Source organism: Aspergillus caelatus (genome assembly GCF_009193585.1).
Source record: "Aspergillus caelatus strain CBS 763.97 unplaced genomic scaffold BDV27scaffold_71, whole genome shotgun sequence".
Taxonomy (NCBI): domain Eukaryota; kingdom Fungi; phylum Ascomycota; class Eurotiomycetes; order Eurotiales; family Aspergillaceae; genus Aspergillus; species Aspergillus caelatus.
Window position 1 is genome coordinate 27,219 of NW_022475334.1, and position 19,372 is coordinate 46,590.

General features: G+C 48.4%; 6 protein-coding genes and 1 non-coding gene across 7 annotated transcripts; 3 read left to right on the plus strand and 4 right to left on the minus strand.

Moving 5' to 3' along the window:
* Positions 1–289: 289 nt before the first annotated feature.
* Positions 290–376, minus strand: BDV27DRAFT_t94. Its single transcript has one exon. It is a non-coding gene; the product is annotated as a tRNA-His (tRNA).
* A 562-nt stretch (positions 377–938) lies between these two features.
* On the plus strand, positions 939–1,924 carry BDV27DRAFT_127076 (uncharacterized protein). Its single transcript, XM_032066679.1, has 2 exons — positions 939–1,492; positions 1,548–1,924. Exons 1-2 carry the CDS (start codon positions 1,060–1,062, stop codon positions 1,835–1,837), a joined length of 723 nt encoding a protein of 240 aa, XP_031928380.1. The 5' UTR covers positions 939–1,059; the 3' UTR covers positions 1,838–1,924.
* BDV27DRAFT_105356 (thiamine diphosphate-binding protein) lies at positions 1,714–3,926 on the minus strand. Its single transcript, XM_032064380.1, has 3 exons — positions 3,764–3,926; positions 3,575–3,697; positions 1,714–3,513 (listed from the first exon to the last, which is right to left on the minus strand). The coding sequence occupies exons 1-3, from the start codon at positions 3,827–3,829 to the stop codon at positions 1,888–1,890; spliced, it is 1,815 nt and encodes a 604-aa protein (XP_031928381.1). The 5' UTR covers positions 3,830–3,926; the 3' UTR covers positions 1,714–1,887.
* Positions 3,927–4,251: 325 nt separating this feature from the next.
* On the minus strand, positions 4,252–5,632 carry BDV27DRAFT_127079 (uncharacterized protein). Its single transcript, XM_032066680.1, has 4 exons — positions 5,382–5,632; positions 5,294–5,330; positions 5,160–5,233; positions 4,252–5,097 (listed from the first exon to the last, which is right to left on the minus strand). The coding sequence occupies exons 1-4, from the start codon at positions 5,544–5,546 to the stop codon at positions 4,330–4,332; spliced, it is 1,044 nt and encodes a 347-aa protein (XP_031928382.1). The 5' UTR covers positions 5,547–5,632; the 3' UTR covers positions 4,252–4,329.
* An 823-nt stretch (positions 5,633–6,455) lies between these two features.
* On the minus strand, positions 6,456–8,424 carry BDV27DRAFT_127081 (major facilitator superfamily domain-containing protein). Its single transcript, XM_032066681.1, has 7 exons — positions 8,177–8,424; positions 7,944–8,110; positions 7,790–7,885; positions 7,627–7,727; positions 7,519–7,574; positions 7,259–7,471; positions 6,456–7,194 (listed from the first exon to the last, which is right to left on the minus strand). The coding sequence occupies exons 1-7, from the start codon at positions 8,338–8,340 to the stop codon at positions 6,564–6,566; spliced, it is 1,428 nt and encodes a 475-aa protein (XP_031928383.1). The 5' UTR covers positions 8,341–8,424; the 3' UTR covers positions 6,456–6,563.
* Positions 8,425–9,650: 1,226 nt separating this feature from the next.
* Positions 9,651–11,358, plus strand: BDV27DRAFT_157002 (cytochrome P450; the record flags this gene model as incomplete). The annotated part of the gene is made up of 3 exons (XM_032072427.1): positions 9,651–9,767; positions 9,868–10,341; positions 10,420–11,358. 3 exons carry the CDS (start codon positions 9,651–9,653, stop codon positions 11,356–11,358), a joined length of 1,530 nt encoding a protein of 509 aa, XP_031928384.1.
* Positions 11,359–13,876: 2,518 nt separating this feature from the next.
* On the plus strand, positions 13,877–18,437 carry BDV27DRAFT_127082 (uncharacterized protein; the record flags this gene model as incomplete). The annotated part of the gene is made up of 5 exons (XM_032066682.1): positions 13,877–13,958; positions 14,009–14,585; positions 14,643–14,790; positions 14,847–16,202; positions 16,260–18,437. Coding segments are annotated over 5 exons (4,220 nt in total), but the record flags the coding sequence as incomplete, so codon positions are not given.
* Positions 18,438–19,372: the final 935 nt, after the last annotated feature.

Below are 19,372 nucleotides of genomic sequence, written 5' to 3' on the forward strand. Positions count from 1 at the left end.
AAATTCATGCTTTGCATGTCTAGCAATTATCAGTATATAAAGCGCGATATAGCTTACTAGTAGTATATTACAGGCATATTGCAGATTGAAGGGGTTGCGGGCTGGTTTTAATGTAAAGTTTGGCAGAAAACATGTAACGAGAAACAGCACGAAGATCGCCAAGACAAGATGAGCACTGTTTACTTGATTCAATCTCAGCGGTCAGACCGAAGCAAGAGAACGAAGAAGAAAAAACGGAATTATAAAAAGAAAACAAAAAAGAAGGACCAATCAAGTTCTAAGCGCCATTTGGCGCTGCTGGGAATCGAACCCAGGTCTGTTCGGGAATGTCCTAGAGGACCACAACGAACCGTACTGACCACTATACTACAGCACCTTGAATTGGTGATTGTTTGCTCTACTTATTGAAATATAAGGCACAAATTCCAAAAATTAGCCCTCCCCAATTTACATTCTTCAATATTGCAATAATCTTGAGGTGAGGTCTAAGAAATCGTTGGTTACAGGGAAATCGTACTCATATTCGTGATCAGCTAGGTCCGTTTTGCCAAGAACAGATTGTATCCGCCTTGTCTACGCATGGAATTAACGGTATGCGAATTGATGTGGTTTGCTGTTCACTAGATATATTGGAATATATATTGTGACTAGTGGCCATCCCTAGACATCTTAATCTTCAACTCCCAACTTGAGACTTTTCAAGCGCAATTGCTCCACCCAGACTGGTGGAATGACCGACGATGCACCTTTTCATGATATATTCCTTCAGGGCTGTTCGTATCAAGGCCAGAGTCAGCCAAGACGAAGATGCCGACGAATCGGCCCGCCGTGAGTCATGTCAACTACGACATCATTGGCTGTAAACACCGACGTGCAGATACGAAAGGATATGTAATGGAAAGATGCTAACCCAAGCAAGTCAATTCATAAGGGCTATGAATTATTACACCATTTCTATTTTTCCGTTCAGCAATATTGCCCTAATCAATATTCCGCAAGACGAATACATATCCTCTCAACGAACAATAAGCAACTCCCCCAAGAAAATAGACGAGCAAGATGCCAATACACATAGAACCCATTACCCAAGCCGACATCGCACGCATGGTTGACATCCAACAAATGGCAATGGGCGCTAGTGCCTTCTTCCGCAGTACGGGAGACGTACCGAACATAGACGGATCCCCGGAAGAGGTGTCGGCATCACCATGCAGGACCAACAAAATATCCCGAGTCTTGGATAACTGGGATAAAGACCCCACCTGCTATTTTCTGAAAGCTGTTGACGAAGGCTCCGGTGAGATGGTTGCGTTTGCCAAATGGCATATTTACCATGGGGAAGAGGGGTTGAAGAAATGGCGCGCTTCCGTGAGGACGGATGAGGGTATGAAGATTCCGCTTGGAGCAAACGAGGATGGCTTTCGATTTTGTAAGAGCAAATTATTGGAGAAACGGAAAGTATTCTTTGGAGAGGATGGAAGGGAGCATTGTTGTAAGTTCTGTGCACTGCTGCTTCCAGAACGGCTGTGTATTGATTGACAATGTAGTGCTGGCACTGCTGGCGACTGATCCCCGTTATGAGCGTCGTGGAGCAGCTTCTCTTCTGACACAATGGGGTTGTGATTTTGCCGATAGACTTGGAATTGGGTGCTATGTCGAGTCGTCGAAGAAGGGATACCCTGTATACAAGAGAAAGGGATTTGAAGATATATCGTCACAGGAAGACGAGAGTGTTATACATTTTGATGCTAGTAGTTTTACTGGTAGGGGAGGGAATGACGGTGACTGGGTGAACCTGGTCTGCATGGTGCGACAGCCAGGAAAGAGCGTATGTTAGGTTATTAAACCGGGCTTAGAAACAGCTTAGCCACTCAAGGAATGTGATATCTACCTAATAATAACATCCAAAACAACAGACTTCCGCTCTTCAACCACAACCCTAATCCCCTCCCTCAGCACCTCATCCAACTCCCGCACACTACGCACCCTCTGTGTCCACAAATTCCCATTAGCGGCAGCCCTCGCCACCTCCCCATAATCCGGGCCATCCTCCACCAGCGAGATACCAAGGTCGCTATTTGACAATCCCGCCGCCACTCCAGTAGGATGCACATCGGCCAAACACTGCCTCGTAGCATTCCACCCCCCGTTATTCAAGATAACAGTTAAGAAAGGGGTCTGGTACCGATGTGCTGCCCAGTAAACTGCCGTGGGAACGGAGAAAACAAAGCTCCCGTCGCCGACAATGTTACAGATGAAGGGGGGTTTGGTGGTTTCGTTAAGTTGTAGGTTAGGACGGTCGGAGATATCGTACCGGGCTGTCGCGAGCGAAACGCCGATAGCTGCGCCACCGGACCAGCCTAATCCGCTGCCACCTTTGGTAAGATGGGATCCGGGACGGGTGAGTTGGAGTTGTTCGGTCATGGGGACTTGGTTGGTGACTGAGTCTGTGATGTAGATTGTATCCTCCGGGACGGAGGCACGGATGCGGCTACATAGGTAGTCGACGGTGCAGGGTTCGTCGGGGGTGGAGAGGGGTGTTGTGGCGCGCCCGTCGATGCGGGATCTCCCTTCTTTATGAGTAGTGAGGAGATCTTGGGCTCGGGTAGTCCAGGATTCCTGCAGTGCTGGGAGCCGTGGGGAGCTGGCTATGTAGGTGTTTAGTTGGGTGAGGGCTGATGCTGTGTCGGCGTGGAAGGTGGCGGATGCGCCGATGTCGAACATGTTCATGCGTTCTTTGCGCGGGTCGAGGTCGATGTGGTAGATTCTTGCGTTTGGGGAGGGGTGCACTCGCCGTGGGATCCAGGGGACGTCGGCGTCTAGGACTAGGATTACGTCGGCAGATTGGATGGCTGGTGCAGCGCCTGTGCCACGGGTTAGGCAGGCTGGGTGAGTTGCCGGGAAGCAGACCTCGCGGAGCTCGGAGTCGAAGACTTGGAGGCCTTGGACTGTGTCCGCCAGAGTGATTAGCTGTTCGACTGCCCGGTGGCTTCGGCCCAGGTAACCTGTGATTACAAGAGGGGCTTTTGCGTCTAGCAGCGCGTTACCGATCATCTCCACTGCCTCGGGAGACAGGGATCCTAAGTGACAGGAGGGAACGGGCTTTGGCCGGGGCTCCACTGAGGGGATGGGGGTCGCTAGGATCTCCCGAGTGGCAGTGAGATATACCGGACCTGGGGAGCCGGTCGTGGCCATCAGGACAGCGCGATGCACCACGCTCCCAGCATTGTACGGAGACTTGATCTCCGCGCTAAAGCGACTATAGGGCGCCACGATGGCCGCCTGATCGCGAATATCCTGGTACCACTGGACATGCTCCGAACGAGAACCTGGAGCCTCACCCAGCAGCGTGGATGGGGCAACACCGGCGAAGATTACGACAGGGGCACGTCCGCTAGATGCATTGTGCAGGCCCTGACCCAGGGCAGCAGTCCCCACGTCCACGTGGGCGATCACACATGCCGGTTTGTGACTGATCCTAGCGTAGCCATCTGCAGCTGACATGGCCACGAACTGGGTGATCGATCAGTGGGGTTCCATGTGCTGATCCTGGTGGACGAAACAGTTGACTGACCTCGTGCTGGAACAGTATCATCTTGGGATACTGACGGGTGGAGTCATTTTGACGGCGGATATAGGCTTCAATGATACTAGGGTGATCGGAGCCAAGTACAGTGAAGAGGTAGTCGACTCCAGCCTGTCATGATTTAGACTATATTCATTCACCAAAAAAAAAAAAAAAAAAACGAGGGATAGATTGTACCTCCGCCAAGGCCTCCAGAAAAGCATCTGCTACAATAGTGCTTCCCATGGTCTTTTCCATGGCCATATTGCAGCTATTACTTAGAGTGGATTTAGATGAGGGTTATTGTGACGATCCTTAATTCCGTCGCTTTATGCCAGTCACTGGAAGTGCTAGGGTTGTCAGAGTGTGTACTGTTTCAGTAACAGGGATTAATCGACAGACGGGAGGAAAGCAATCAATATTCGGAAGTCCACCGGAGTACTACCTTATTAGAGATATCACGCCATGACCACTTAATTAATGTTTCATTCTCTGTCCTCGTACTCGGCCAAGATCCCTGTCAGTGGAATTAAGCTAATTTAGGGCGCGTCGGGAGTGGGTCATGATCCACAGAAGCACTCAGAGCGAGAAAACTTAAGAAAAAACGAAGCCTTGCGAAGCCCTAAAAGGTCAGTAATATGCCGTGGCATTATGACCATCAGGACGCCATATTACCGCTACACCATTTTCACCATGACCGTGCTCCGTAAAAGTATATATTTAATTTTACTTCATTCTTCTCGAAAAAAAGAATAGAATTCATATCACGAATAAGCCCGTTCAGTACGCATGACAATATCCGTCTTCATAACGATCTGATTCTTGGCAATGGGGCCCTGACTGCCCATACTCTCAGAATCAGCCTCCCCATAATAATCCTCATCCCTCTGTCCGCCCGTCCGTATCCCAGACTGTGACCCAAGTCGACTCATCCGGTAACTCGGCCTCGTCTTCCTCGAGCCATTCGACAAGGAAACAAACCAACTAGGAATAACCCTCTGGATCGGATGCTTCAAAAATGGTAGACAGGCACAAATAATCCCCGTACTAGCCTCGATAGCACTCCACATCAGCGCATCGAATGATCCCCATGTTGGGTCGTTCGTTTTTGTGCTTTCAGCCATGGCCCACATGCGAACAATACTTGTTATGCAAACGAAGAGGCCCATGCAGAAGACGAGCATCACCCCGATTTTGCGGATACGATCGAGGTGTAGCCGTGCTAGGACGGGAATGGGCATTAGGCACACCCAGATGTCCATGATGGTGTTGTAGCCCGCCCAGGACCAGCGGAATTCAGCGTTTCTGACGCACTTTTTGGGGATATCCTTGTGCCAGCTCGCGTGGACGGGGATGCATTGGAAGATGGTGGCGATTACGAACCCGAAGGTGCTGGATAGGACCAGGGCGATGGTGATCCAGCAGATAAGACGGAATTTGGGGGTTGGGAAGAGACGAAGGTAGAATGCGAGGAAGGATAGCTTATTGAGACACAGGACGAGCTTGTAGAAGATCTGGAAGAGCCAGAAGAACTACCCAGTCATGTAAGGTTAGATGGTGCCACTGTTTAGGACCTTCTAAAGACATCACACACCTTCAATGCCAGGACTCGGTTGCCTCCTGTTCGAACCACGTCGGCGCGGTGGCGACCGAAAGCGTAGTGACATGCTAAAAAGGCGGCTATATTTAGTTATTATGGACATATTATCGATCAGAGAGAGATCATACCCAAGTCCCCCATGACTGTATTTACAATCTGTATAACCTGTTTCCTTTGTTAGTCCAAGTGCAAATCACTAGCCAACGCACGATATACCATGGAGAAAGAGATGATCGCATCATCGGCAGCGATTTTGCTTTTCATGTAAACCTTCCATAGTATTCGGTAGGCCACTAATATGAAGGCGATCACCGTCAAGATAGCGGTCACCTTGACAAATAGAGGACCTTTATTTGGGACATCGGAGGGATCCAACGCCATGGCTTCCCTCGTACAGCCGTCACAGTACCAAGTACAATGAATGGACGAACGAATAGAAACAAATCATCAGAAAACAGGGAAAAAAAAAAAAAAAGAAAAGAAATGAGAGTGAAAGGAGACTTAAGGAATGTAATCGTCAGCCGGCTGGACGGAAAAAGTCTCGAAAATGGTCATGATCCGGGTCTTGTGGAAGGAGTTCTGCTCCTTATACGCAGTACTACCTAACAATACATGTAGTACTAGGCCTGGCCACAACCTGTGCACTCGATAGGCTCTTTCCGTAGGCAAACCATGTTGCAGGAGCCGCTAAACTGAGATCCCGGTATAGCCTCTAGATCAGTCGATGGCTGGTGTGTTCCATCCCTGCACACATGATCCTTGGGGAGACCTGATCCATGGTGATTGAGAAAGGAATTTCCACTGGTTGGTAGGAAATCGAGGTTCTTGGCACACTGGTCGTAACCCACAAGCCCACAGGAAAAGACTAGAAACCATCCACGTTCGTAATTGAGCAGGGGTTTGGACATAATTCATGGTGTCACTGTCTACCGGACTGGGGCCTTGTTATAGAACGGTCTTATTGCGCAGGAGTACGGGCGTGGATCATTTTCGCTTTAGTTTGGATTCCGGTCCGATCCTGGTGGAAAGGATCCACCCAGAGTGGAATCTTGATCGATTCCCCGGACCAATAGACTGCGAAATACTTCCTCAATTGGCCAATCGGGGCTTTCAGCTGTTGTTCCTTGAAACCGGCCAAACCTTGTCATATCTAAGCATATGGAAAGGCTTGCGAGGTTTGGATGGAACATCCGCACTAAGGGCTAATGTGAGACTAAACAAATTGCGCTACACGGGCTACAAACCCAGACGAGACATAAAATACCACGCTGTAAATAGGTACGTAATGATTGTAGAACCACCGGAGTATTCCGTACTGTAGATTAAATTAAATGAAAGCCTCCCACTTAGCGCGGGCCAGTATCGGTACAATGCGCCCTCATACGATCCAAGCATCTCTTACAGCTGAAACCGAAAATCCGGGTGCGCATCTCCGAGATCCTGAGTACTTTCCGGTGTCCACTCCTGCTCGGGATGGCTGTCGCGACGGCGGTTCTCCGCGCGCAAACCGAAATAATACACCGTGCTCGCCACTCCGGCCATGACTGCAAAGCCTAATCCAACGCCGAATCCCACCGGATATTTGGGGGACTGGCTGGTGATAAAGACGTTCCCGGACACAAAGGCACCGCAATTGCCAAATGCTGGAAGCAGGCCCATACCCACACTGCGCTTGACTCCCTTGCCGAGATTAATGCACAACCATACCACCGTGATGGACATCATGATGAAGGCACCGGAAGCCACAAAGAACATGCCCATGTAGCGGACAGCCGCGGGCAGATAGTGCGCCAGCTGAACACTCCATCCGATAATGATCAGAACCGAGCCAAAGAGGGTGAATAGGAAGCGGTGTCGGAGGTGATCACTCAACCAGGCGCTAGAAAGCGTCAGCACAAATGCGACCGCATAGATAGGAATTCCGTGCGCTTGTGCGGAGCGGGCAGTCCAGCCAAGGTCCTTGAGGATGGTGGGCTGGAATGCTACAAGAGAACTGGCACTTTCTTCGGCGCCGATGTAGGCCAACACACTGTCCCACGGGTGGGTCAGTTGGTTGACACTTGGAAGCATGGCGAGAGAAGAAGGGAACTTACCAGATCCAGATTTTCCAATCGGCCGCCATACTGAACACCCGTTTCAAGGAAATGGGGTCGTTACGAACACCACCACCGTCGGCCTCCAGACGAGCCAGCAGTAGCGCCTTCTCCTCGGGGGTCAAGAAATTCGCGTCTTCTGGGAAAGGTACGATAATCCAATAGCAAATGATGCTAATACCCATGGTAATGATGGCTTCGATCAAGAAGAGCCTAGATAGTCAGACAGAAGAAATATTCAATATGGGGAGAAACCCTACCATCGCCACCCTGCGTATCCGCTGAGGTTCAGTCCCGTCAAGAGACTCGAGAAAAGCTGTATATCGAGTCAAAAGTGGCTCAAGCGAGTATCATCAACTAGAACTAACCCCATTGATCGCGCCGGCTGCCATATTGGCACTGAAGAAAATTGCATAGCGGCGCAGAAACTCATCCCGCTTATAGTAACTCCCGATCAGATATGCGCAGCCTAAAAGAGGCCCTTTTATCAGTATCCATTCATCTGATGGTTTTTCTCAAACTGCCACGAACCAGGAACGAACCCTGCCTCACACACTCCCATAAAAAATCGACAGGCGATCAGCCCCGTCGCAGTCTTCGTCAAACCCTGACCCATCACAAACAGCCCTACCACGCGGTCTCCAGTTAGCATACTCCAGGTTAAAGTAAAGGAATGTAATCCCACCCCAGGTGAACATGTAAATAACCAGCATTCTGGGCCCGAATTTCTTGACCAGTAGATTGGCGGGCACTCCGAAAATCACGTATGCGACAGTGAACATTGTAACGGCGACATTATAGTCATTTCCGACCATATGTAGCTCTTTGACCATTCCAGCGATTTTGGCATTTCTAAGGTGAAACGTCAACGTTAATTCCGGAGTAGCAGATAATTTGGAGCAGGAGCAGATAACTCACCCGATGTTCGATCGGTCCATGAACGACACGAGGAACAGAAACCATAGTGCAGGGATGATTCGCCAGTCCAACTTCCGTAGCAGCTTCTTCTCCAAGACTGGATCAAAGTTGCTGCTCAAGGATTCTGCGACCCGGGGCTCAATATCTGGCTTCTCCATTGTCATGCGAAATCCAAAGGGATGTAAAGAAAATGGCAGAAGAAGCTGCGCCAGCACGTTGCGAGGAACCCCTGTTATTGTAGATGAAAAAGGTACCTTTTAGCTCGAATAATCCCTGCGCAGGCCAGTCCCCTTCAGTGGTGGGATGTGGCACGGTATCATTACCTATACACCATTATCTTAGGCCGCCCCGCCATAGTCTGCTTGGACGCACCTTGTGGACCCTCAAGGTCGGTCTGGAGCGCGGGCCATATAAATTAATCTGAGCACAAATCGTGTTCGGCTCCACCACCCTTCGGCCTTTAGCTTGGAAAGGCATCCGGGCTTTCATCCCTGCACTCTGGTAGTAGCGGTTTCAAGTTCCAAACCGCATTCTCCGGAGAATAGCCGGAATTGCTCGTTCTGTATAGCCAGAACAGCACTCGGCTGGGTTATACTATCCGCGCAGTTATTTACAATGCAACCATCCACTTGGTACCTTTTCTTGTGAGAGGAAGAAATACACTTATTGATTTGCTTACTAGGCATTCGAATATGTATAGTGCTGAATGATTAGATACCAGCCAATTATCGGCTAATAGATGTTGTTTTGTATGGTAAGTAGACCCTTTAAGAGATCGGTACATTAGCGCTATTGCGTTTTAGTGGCGAGGGAGGTAATGCCACAGCATGAGATAGTCATACATTTGCTTAGAAGAGGTCATATTTTGTTGCTTTCATTTTCCTGGAAGGGAGGGGTGAAGCGCTGAGTCTTTACCTAGACTGGCCTCTCAGCTACAAGGCTGTCGTACTATCAGCAGCCGTAGCCTCATGTGGTACCCCAAATGGTCTAGATAATGCATGTCAGTCAGTCTTAGAGTCGACATAAACAGCATCAGCGTATAGCTACAAACCTATACTAGACACTAGGGCTACCTGGAATCTTACATAGCCCCTGGCTGGTGTGCAAGACTATCATCTCCCTGAACTATTTCAATGATTGAAGTGCCTCTGGAACTTGAATGAACGCATACAAGGTATCCCCATCTTAGTGCTTCCTGGTCATTTGAACTGTAGGACGGCTAAAGGTCTTATGGATCCCATGGTTCCTATTGAAGGGTTGTTCACGCATAAGCCAATGTTCGCACCCTTGTGCTTTCATTACACCGCAGGATGCATGTTAATACAAAAATAACCATGGCTTGAATGCAGAGCCTACCTTGGATTGCACGTGGCGAATGTATAAGTACTCGCATGCACGCCAGATGCTGCTCAAGTGAGCGATGTTCACTCACGCTACACTTCTCTGGATCTTCTGCATCAATTAACCCACAAAGATGGCTTCGAGTACAGGATTTCCCCAGCTTCCATGGGTTATCAGCGATATTGTTCAACAAGTCCACAGACTTCCTATCTGGAGTACCATCTTATTCATATCGATGCTTCTAGTGTTGGTACGTATTCTTTATCACCCTAGCCATCCGTTGATGAGGCAATCCTGATGGCTACATCCCACCACCTGCTCGCATGGCATCAACTAACTCCGCTGTTAAGCACTATGCTATTTACGCAGTCTACAACATCACATTTCATCCGCTTGCAAAATACCCCGGACCGAAAGTGGCAGCGATGACCCGCCTATTGTATTCCTCTCACCTACTTTCCGGCAAGCTCGTCGATTTCCTCCACCAGACACATCAAAAGTACGGAGCAGTAATGCGAGTCGCCCCAAACGAAGTCCTTTTCACGTCAAGCCAGGCCTGGAACGACATCTACAATGTTCGGCATGGCGAGCCTGAGATGAGTAAAGACACACCATTATACCAAGGCTTAGGAGGAGCTCCTACGATCGCCGAAGCAGGGCACGACCTTCATCGCCGGTATCGACGTCTACTCTCGAAAGGGTTCTCGGAAGGTGCCTTGCGGGAGCAGGAGCCCGTTATACAGCAGAAGATCAACGTGTTAATCAAACAGCTTCATGCCGAGGCAGCAAATGGTGTTACACCGGAGATGACATCGTGGTTCAATGTGGGCTATCTCTCTCTCTCTCTCTCTCTCTTTTCTTATCTCGAGGATCAACGTTGCAACCCTGCTTACTATTTCTAGTTCTTCACATTTGACCTGATTGGGGAGCTTACCTTTGGCGAATCTTTCAAATGTCTGGAGAACGCGCAGTTCCACCCGTGGATACTCATGGTCACTCAGTCCATCAAGTTCAGGAGCTTTATTCAAGCGCTAGGATACTATCCATTACTATTCAAACTCTTCATGCGATTGATTCCGAAGTCCTACCAGGAGGCATTCAGGAACCATCAGAAGCTCACATCTGAGAATGTTCAACGTCGAATGGAAAAGAAAGTCGACTACACCGACCTAGCTTCTAACATAATAGATCCGAAACGCAATCTCGAAAGGTATGAGATCGACGGCAACTGCGCTGTACTTGTTGTAGCCGGCAGTGAAACCACCACTGCTGCCCTAAGTTCCACGATGTACTATTTGACCCAAAACCCCGAAGCAAAAGCAAAGGTGACCAAGGAGATCCGAAGTTCCTTCTCCAGTGCAGACGAGATTACCACCATCAGCGTCAACCAGCTCAAGTATCTACCGGCGTGTTTCACTGAAGCCATGCGAAAACTCCCTCCCGCGCCAGCTGTGTTCACCCGCCGTGTCCCAAAGGAGGGGGCCTATATCGCCGGAAACTGGATTCCGGGCGGCACGCACGTTGGGATGTGCCATTTCGCTACGGATAACTCGAGTCTCAACTTCAAGGACCCCCAGAAATATATCCCCGAGAGGTGGTTGGGTGATCCTGAGTACGAGGATGATCGTCGCGCTGCAATGCAGGTGTTCAGCGTCGGACCGCGGAACTGTATCGGGCAGAACCTTGCAAGGTTGGAGCTGCGTCTTTTGTTATCTCGTGTTATATGGGAGTTTGACTGGGAGCTAGACCCTGTCTTGGTGGATTGGGACAAGGAAATGCCGGTCTATCTTAGTTGGGGTATGAAGCCGCTGAGGTTTCGTCTTACGCCTGTGGCTCACTAGTCTGTCGGTAGCGAGGATGGTATTTGATTTTTCTAGTCCGATAACGTGGCTTAATTGTGATGACCTGGTTGTATTGCCTAACGAAGAAAGTATAAGTATAAGAAAGTGGCCAATGCATAAGTCATATCAAGACTAACTGCTCATAACTCGTAATACAGTCGTTCACATTTTCTTTAAAACGAATAAATAAACTCTTGCCATTGTACATCTCTGCTTTTAGCGGGATGTATTATCTCCATCTATGGGTAGAGCCATATCTACACTCCATACATACATGGAAAGCTGCATTAGCTGCATTACACTGGATACCGTACAGCCGACCTTCGTCTACTAGTCGAACTCTGCAAGACGACTTCTCTGTTACTCCGAAGAATCCAGAACTATCAAGAAGGTTTGACCGAGCCCAACGCATTCGTTAGCCCATGTGGCAATTGGGTTAGTAGTCACTCAGACACGAATACGAATAGCATCGCTGTTGTGATTCTGGCCGCGTAGTCCCACACTACATCGAGTACTTTTTTCAACATCACTGCGTTAATGACCCTGTGTCACGTCTCCGGATGCCGATGTCGTGCAATCTGCTGGCGTAATCGTCATCCTAGGATCAACAAAATCTCATCAGGAATATAACCCCACTTAAAAAGTGTAAATAGCTGGACATTTAGAAGATAGTGACAATAAGAAAAGATAAACCCCTTCCCCGGCGAACAAACTGTAAAGTGCGCTAGACAAGATGGGCAATGAATACATCTACAGAGCATGTGTGGTTGTTGTGGATTATGGCTCTAGATTGACTCGAGGGTCTGGGAACACACTGCACTCTTCCGATGCTGTCAGGGTCAAGGAACATGTTCCGATTGGTTTGCAGAGATAGCACTTTCGTAGGATACCCTTGCTCTTTATGTCTTTGAGAGACGCCCTCTCCAAGGAAGTTGCACGTGCTATGAAGTGCAAAGAGGCTTGCACAGTGGTACAGATGCAACGAGGCTTGTAATTCAAATCACTAGAAAGAAGGGAAATCTGGAGAGCAATAACAGGTATGCTCGTCATATCTAACTGGGCTATAAGAGTCTGGGCGGTCACCCGGTGCAGTTGACGAATGTGTCCCCGACAACATGATTGATTTTAATTCAGACTGTAGAAGACGGAAAATGGCAATAAGATTTCAGCCTTTGATAATGATCTGCTTGTGCCACGGCAGCCAATTATCAGCCAGTTGGATTGAGGAAGATTGGAGTGTTGGTCAACCTCTTCTAGGCACTTCCATTTACATCGACGACTCTGTAAACTAGTTAGTTAGCACTAGATTTCACGGGGGATATACGCCGATACCCCATCAAAGTTCCCCTGAGGAGATTCGAAGGATATATATAGAGAAGGTGCAAAGTCGGCCATTAGAGAATTTGGTTAACTTCCCAGGCCACTGAGTTGGCGAGTCAACTGCTTATTACTACTAGTACTAGTAGTTTCCTAGAGGATTCTATAAGCGGTTTCTGACCATACGAACCAGCCTATTTATGGAGATGCGCCAGTTGGTTTGGGCACAAGTACTAGACTTTGTAAAACTCGTCAGTGCAACTAGACTCGCAAAAGCTCTCTGCCAACTAAAAGCCGACCTGTTCACCATCGACTCGGAAATCAAATCAGCGGACGAGAGATACACCACTGATTACCAACGTAAGTCTTCAGTGGCCTGTTATGCGGCCAATTAATTTCCCTTCACTCTCCTAATTTCTCCTTCGGGCACTGGACATGTGTAAGATGAGATACATTGATAAATAGCTAAAACCTAATAACCACTCTTCATTTAGGCAAAGATAAACAATAAGTTCTTTGAGCTGTCCTTCAACCACGTTGCTTGACTTGAATGGTAGGCCTACTCCGAGGAAGAAATTTTGTATCGCACAACCACGAGAAACTTTACGCAATCGGAAGAAGGACTGGTACATAGGAGGAGAGCTTATTCTAAGACGATACGCCTCCTCCCGGGAGCTTGAATGTGGTACTTAGGGTTAGGTGACTAGTGCCCTATGGTTGGCCTTTTATACGGTCCTTCCTCATCGACTTAATAAATATTGACGAGACCTTGGGAGAAACAGGGGCACAGACTAGACCCAAGTGCTCATTAAATCTATATTGGAATTTAGAGAATGGCTCGCTGTTGACTATACAATGCTTTTATCGATTCATACTATTGCTTTTGTTTTTGTCTTCGTACCAGATCGCTCTTGGTGTATGCTGTGGAATACTCCACCCTACGTTCTTTTAGGCAGTTGCCTCGCACTTGTTTTCACAGAATGTGTTCTCAACACACTCATACTTTATATAAAGACATTTAAACCCCGCCAACCGATTTTTGCCGGTAGAAAAGTTAGTGGTCAATCTCGTCAGCCATGCGCCAATCAAATTGAGCAATGGACCGCGTAACGCCTCAGCCGCATCAGCAAAGCCTGGTGAGATCGACGATGCTGCCCCTCACCACACTCCTTTGAATCCCAAGTTAAGGTCTATGATGCGACCATGACGGAAACCTCCTCCAAGGAACATGGTTTGTTCCGCCTTTATCCCAGAAAATATAGGGCAGAGCAATGCGCAGTTGAGTATGGCGCTGTAGGAACATTCATAGCAGCACCTACTAATCGCCCCCTAGTATTGTAGCCATTCATGGGTTAGGTGGTAATGCATTCAAAACATGGACAGATAGTGAGGGTCACTTGTGGCTGCGCGACTCACTACCAAAGCATGTCCCCAGAACCCGGATCATGACATACGGCTATGACTCGGCCGTGGCATTCGGTCGGTCGCGCATGAATGTCGGGGACTTTGCTGTTGATTTGCTTACGCGCCTTGTAATGGTGCGAGAGTGCGATGCAGAGCGTATGAGACCGTTGGTCTTTATCTGCCACAGCCTCGGGGGTGTGGTCCTCAAGCAGGCACTTATCACGGCATCAGCGGTGCAAAACCATTATGGTGCCATTACGAAGAGCACCTTCGGAGTGATTTTTATGGGAACCCCCCATCGTGGATCTAGAGTTGCAACCCCAGCACGGCACATCGCCCGCATTATCAACGCTACGTCCCTGTCGTCTCTGGTGCGGTCTGACCTTCTAGCTGTTCTCTCTATGTCTTCCAAAGAGCTCCAGGATATCTCCCAGCTTTCCGTTCCAATCCTTAAGAACCTCGTTATTGTGTCTTTCTATGAGCAGAAACCGCTGGGACCAACTTTGGTAAACCCAATTGTTCGTGTCACAAAAAAAAAAAAGTTATCTGACCTATAGACACAGATTGTCGAGCCCGTATCAGCTATTCTCGGATTACCCAATGAGCGAGCCATCCCAGTAAATACAGATCATCGCAAAATGGCCAAGGTCTCTCCGAAGCACAAGCAGATGTACATGCCCGTTTGGAAAGGAGTTTCAGATCTTGTAGAAGGTATGATGAGACTGACGTTGATGGAGTTCCGTGGCAACCCAGACTAAAGGTTATAGCGGCTATCAATGAAAATGCGTCTCAGCTCAGGGAGCTTTTGGACGTCCTATACAGTGTTGATTATAAGCAGTCTCAACTTGCTATCCGTCAGCCCCACAGTGGCACATGCGACTGGCTGTTCAACCACGGCGTGTTTAATAACTGGGCATTAGCAAAGGGATCATCGATGTTGTGGCTCGTGGGATCCCCGGGAGTCGGCAAGAGCGTTATAACTCGACACCTTGTTGAAGGAGTCTTAGGTGGCAACGACCGTACAATACTTCCTTATGATTACATTGGTGCCAGTTTCTTTTGTTCCTATAAGGAATCGGCAAGCATCACAGAGTGTGATATTTTGAGGTCTTTATTGCACCAGTTTCTCCAGGCATATCCTCAGTGTCAGGACACGGTGCGACGGCGGCTTGACATTAAATTATTAAATCAACAGACTGAGCGTTTCCAGAACTGGAATCTGTGGAGGACTATCGAAGATGTGCTCACCCTCCAGGGAATGCAGTATTGCTTCATTTGTCTTGATGCTCTCGAAGAACTGCCGTTCGAGACGCTCCATAGTCTACTTGAAGGATTCTACAGCATTGTTATACGCTTCTCACATTCCCAACCAAGTCATTATTTACGTGTCTTTGTATCAAGTCGCCCCATACCGAATCTTCAAAGGTCCCTTAGAGCTGTTCACACGATAAGGATACAGCCTTCGGATATATCGCCCCAGATCAAAAAGTTTCTCCAGGATGGCGTCAGGGATTTTGCACAGCAGCACAAATCATTCGCTCACGCTACGAATCAATCCTTGCGTGACAAGGTGGCGTGTAAAATTGAGGAAAGGGCCGATGGAATGTTTCTATGGGCAAGTATCGCGTGGGAAGACTTCAAAAGAGGCTTGCTCTGGAACCACGATATTGTTGATGAAAAGCTCAAGCAGCTTGAGTCTACATCATCCGGTATAAACAGCCTATATGACCGTGTAATTGGCAAAGTTGACCTAGCTATTCGTCCGGACATGTGGTTGATATTTGAGTCCATTGCCCTCACTGGGCGCTCCTTGAGTGAAACAGAACTCGGGGTCATGCTTGCTGTTCGGCGGTCACAAGACCACGTTGCATACTCCCATCAGATCCACCCATTTGAAGCTCTGGATGAGATAATTGAGGAGAACTTTCCCGAGTTAGTGAAGATACACGACGATGGCCAAATATCGTTCACCCATCTATCTTTCAAAGAATACCTGTTCCAGTATTGGGACGAAACGAATCCATGTCGGCTGAGGACAGCACGCAGGGAGCTCGCTGACGCATGTCTAACTTACCTAACTCTGAAGGACCTGGTAAACGATGCAGATAGCACGGATTGGCTAGGTGAGTCACCATTTCCCCCCTCACGATGTGGCAGTGCTTCAACTCAACAAGAAACAGAAATCCAAAAGAAGTATACACTTTTCCAGTATGCATATAATTTCCACATATATCATCTCAAATTCATCAGCAATGATAATCCCTTATGGCTTCGCTATGCTAGCTTAGCAAGCCAGAAGTCATTATTTACAGTGAACTGGACCGGGAAGAAATACTGGAGCCCTCTACGGACAGTAACAGACTACGTTAGGTCTGCTCCCCTTGTGAAGAAGTTCGTCGAGTATGGCTATGATGTGAATGAGCCTTGGAGATCGGACCATGAGCATAGCGCTCTTGAATATTGCTGCGATGAAAGGACCGGGATAGACCAGGAAGAGTTTGTTGCTACACTATTAGACGCAGGTGCAAACCCCAACGGTTTACACTATGCTATGGGTGTTGGTGAAACTTGCCTCCAGCACATGATCAGGACACGTGCATGGAGGCTCTATGCCATGTTGTTGAAGTGTCCACGGATCAATCTTGGTCTCTGTAATTACAGGGGTCAGACGGTAATTCACTACATGGTCCAGTTTGGTGACTGCGCTCGCTTGGCAGATATACTCCATATGGATGGGTTTGACATCAATGCTCAAGATACAGGGGGCAACACAGCCCTTCATGATGCCACAACACACTCCGACATCGGGAAGTTGAAGCTTCTCTTAGAAGTAAATGGGGTACAGCTTGACATTCAAGACAGCCAGGGCCGAACACCACTCACTCTAGCATCCTATTGGGGTCTTCGAAAGGCTGCCCTAATGCTGATATCATGTTCAAGGGGGCTTCCGACTCTAGAGAATAATGAGATGAGTAGTATTATCTGTGCGGCAATGCAGGATGATGAGTGCCTAACCCAGATACTGCTCGAGAAATTTGAGTTTTGTAACCTTGACCATCACCTTGATGTCTCCGGAAGAACAGTGCTGCATCATGCCGCGATCAACGACTGGCCGAGAATAATTGAGCAAGTCCTCCACCATACGTCAGGTGTGGAGATCCTCAACAGGATCGACCACTCCGGTGGCTCAGCCTTGCATCATGCGGCGGCGTTAGGCCACACGCGCTGTGTACAAGTATTGCTGGAGCGTGGAGCCAGTGTCCGTCTTCAGGATCGCAACGGGCGCACTGCCGCCCATGCAGCTGCAGATTCTGGGTTCAAGGATACACTTGTTATCCTCCTTGGCGCAGAGGATATCGATCCCTGCCAACGGGACCACCAGGGACGGAACCTGGTGCATTGGGCTGCGTCCATTGACTGTGTCGATGTGATGGAGATGATTGTCAGGCAGTGGCCTCATGTCGAGCTTACACGAAAGGATAATTTATTCCAGCTTCCCATTGACATTGCAAATATATGTAAATGTGCAAACGTTGGGAAGTTTCTGGAAGAAGAAATGGAGCGACGTGGCTTGATTCCTTCATGGTTACAGGCCTACAATTGGGGCTCCATGTATAATAGCCCGCTTTTGGACGTAGTTCCGGAGGAAGATCTGAGTGCTATCGATCGCGAGGCCCGAAAAGCGTTTGAGCTGGCTGAACAAAAAGAGCGAAACCGAGTATGGGAAGCCCTACATGAGCAGTACCCTGATGTCGACTGGGCATTGACCATAAGAGGGTTTCACTGCATGGCCTTTGAGATCAGTATAGCACGTACCGAGCTAGCTGAGCTATACAGTCAGCTGGATTCCATTTGCCTGGCAGGAGCACATTTTCCTTCGGCACGCAAATGTCTGGATTCCTTAGCCAGGCCGCTGGACCGGCTACAGGATATTATAAATTCCAGAGACTCAAACCCAGTGTCAACAAAGGGCAGCTGGGAACAATCTCAGCTAGATGGGATACGCGCCATGACAGAGGTGATGCGAACCATGATGGATGTTGTCAACCTTGAATCCGATACTGATACGGCACTGGATGAATCGTTTATGGAATTGTCTGAGCTGTACAATGAGCTAGCAAGGGCATATCGAGCTACTAAGGAGCCACCGGCTCAAATCAGATGGGATGCAATGGACAAGCTTAGGATGATACGAGTGGAATTAATTAACATGGGCCTAACCGGGCTGTCTATCTAAGGTCCATGTATGAGAATTTATATTACCTTTGTATTCAAGAGCAAGGCGTTGTTATTGTTGTATGCCTTTTTTTTCCCCTTATATAGAAATATCCATGCGCTTCTACACACGCGAAAGGAAGCGGGTCCAACATGATAAGTAGAACAATAAATTGTGATTGCAAGTAGCGGTGTGCTATGAGAGGGAGAGAGTTGCCAACCTCCTACGAAGGTTGGGTGGTCGCTACGTCCTTTATATACATCGGGTAGGGCTTTTGTCAGGGGACATCCCCCCGTTGTAGGAGACTCCCGTAGGGCAATCCTATAGTGAGTAGTTCCCCAGTGTAGCCACGATCACAGAATACCAATCATCATCTTGGGTTATGCACTAAGCATAGGCTCTAGCGCATCAGATTGATAGACCCTGGATGGGATCTCGGGGGTTAAATCCTACAACTAAAACAGCATCAACTACGGCCGTGTGTAGGCAGTCCATTCATTGGCCGTCATTTGGTTTAAAAAAAAAACCAGAAAAATAAAGAAAACAAACATACAACAGGAGGGATTCGCTGGTGGTCACCCACCCAACTACTAACCTCCCGGCGTGTGGCTTAAGTACGGCTGAGCGGACGGGAAGCCCTGTTCTCCACACCCTATGGTCGTATGTATTTAAAGGACCTAAAATTGAGAATTATATAGAGAAGTTAGATAGAATTAATCGCCCAAAACCAGCATTCCATTACTTTGGGAGTAGTCTTGGAAGGCCTGCCGGATCAGGCCACTAAGTGACTCTGCCTAAACCTGCCTAAATAGGACTAGCGTCTACGAGTGGCAGATCCAAGGCTCGCACTCCTGCCTGAGGCATCCTCAGCCGTTGTGAAGCTCCTAGAGCCTTCGACATATACTCCGTATAGTGGAATCTGGCAAGCCTTTGGCCTTATGACAATCTATGGCGTAATGTTCAAGAGTAATACGTATAGGCTAATCGCTCTACCAAATCTGGATGTATATCAATATTATGCACCTTATGGTCAATTCTTCATTGTATATTCAATCGGATTCTTTCTTGCCTCCTCAC

Coding starts and splice junctions, on each gene's coding strand:
- BDV27DRAFT_127081 (XM_032066681.1), bottom strand. CDS start 8,340: ATGACAATGGAGAAGCCAGATATTGAGCCCCGGGTCGCAGAATCCTTG. Junction 7,575..7,626: donor CAGCCGGCGCGATCAATGGG/GTTAGTTCTAGT, acceptor CTCGATATACAG/CTTTTCTCGAGTCTCTTGAC. Junction 7,195..7,258: donor GATTGGAAAATCTGGATCTG/GTAAGTTCCCTT, acceptor CCCGTGGGACAG/TGTGTTGGCCTACATCGGCG.
- BDV27DRAFT_105356 (XM_032064380.1), bottom strand. CDS start 3,829: ATGGCCATGGAAAAGACCATGGGAAGCACTATTGTAGCAGATGCTTTT. Junction 3,698..3,763: donor TTCTGGAGGCCTTGGCGGAG/GTACAATCTATC, acceptor AAATCATGACAG/GCTGGAGTCGACTACCTCTT. Junction 3,514..3,574: donor TGATACTGTTCCAGCACGAG/GTCAGTCAACTG, acceptor TCGATCACCCAG/TTCGTGGCCATGTCAGCTGC.
- BDV27DRAFT_127079 (XM_032066680.1), bottom strand. CDS start 5,546: ATGGCGTTGGATCCCTCCGATGTCCCAAATAAAGGTCCTCTATTTGTC. Junction 5,234..5,293: donor TACAGTCATGGGGGACTTGG/GTATGATCTCTC, acceptor CCGCCTTTTTAG/CATGTCACTACGCTTTCGGT. Junction 5,098..5,159: donor ACCGAGTCCTGGCATTGAAG/GTGTGTGATGTC, acceptor ATGACTGGGTAG/TTCTTCTGGCTCTTCCAGAT.
- BDV27DRAFT_127076 (XM_032066679.1), top strand. CDS start 1,060: ATGCCAATACACATAGAACCCATTACCCAAGCCGACATCGCACGCATG. Junction 1,493..1,547: donor GGATGGAAGGGAGCATTGTT/GTAAGTTCTGTG, acceptor TTGACAATGTAG/TGCTGGCACTGCTGGCGACT.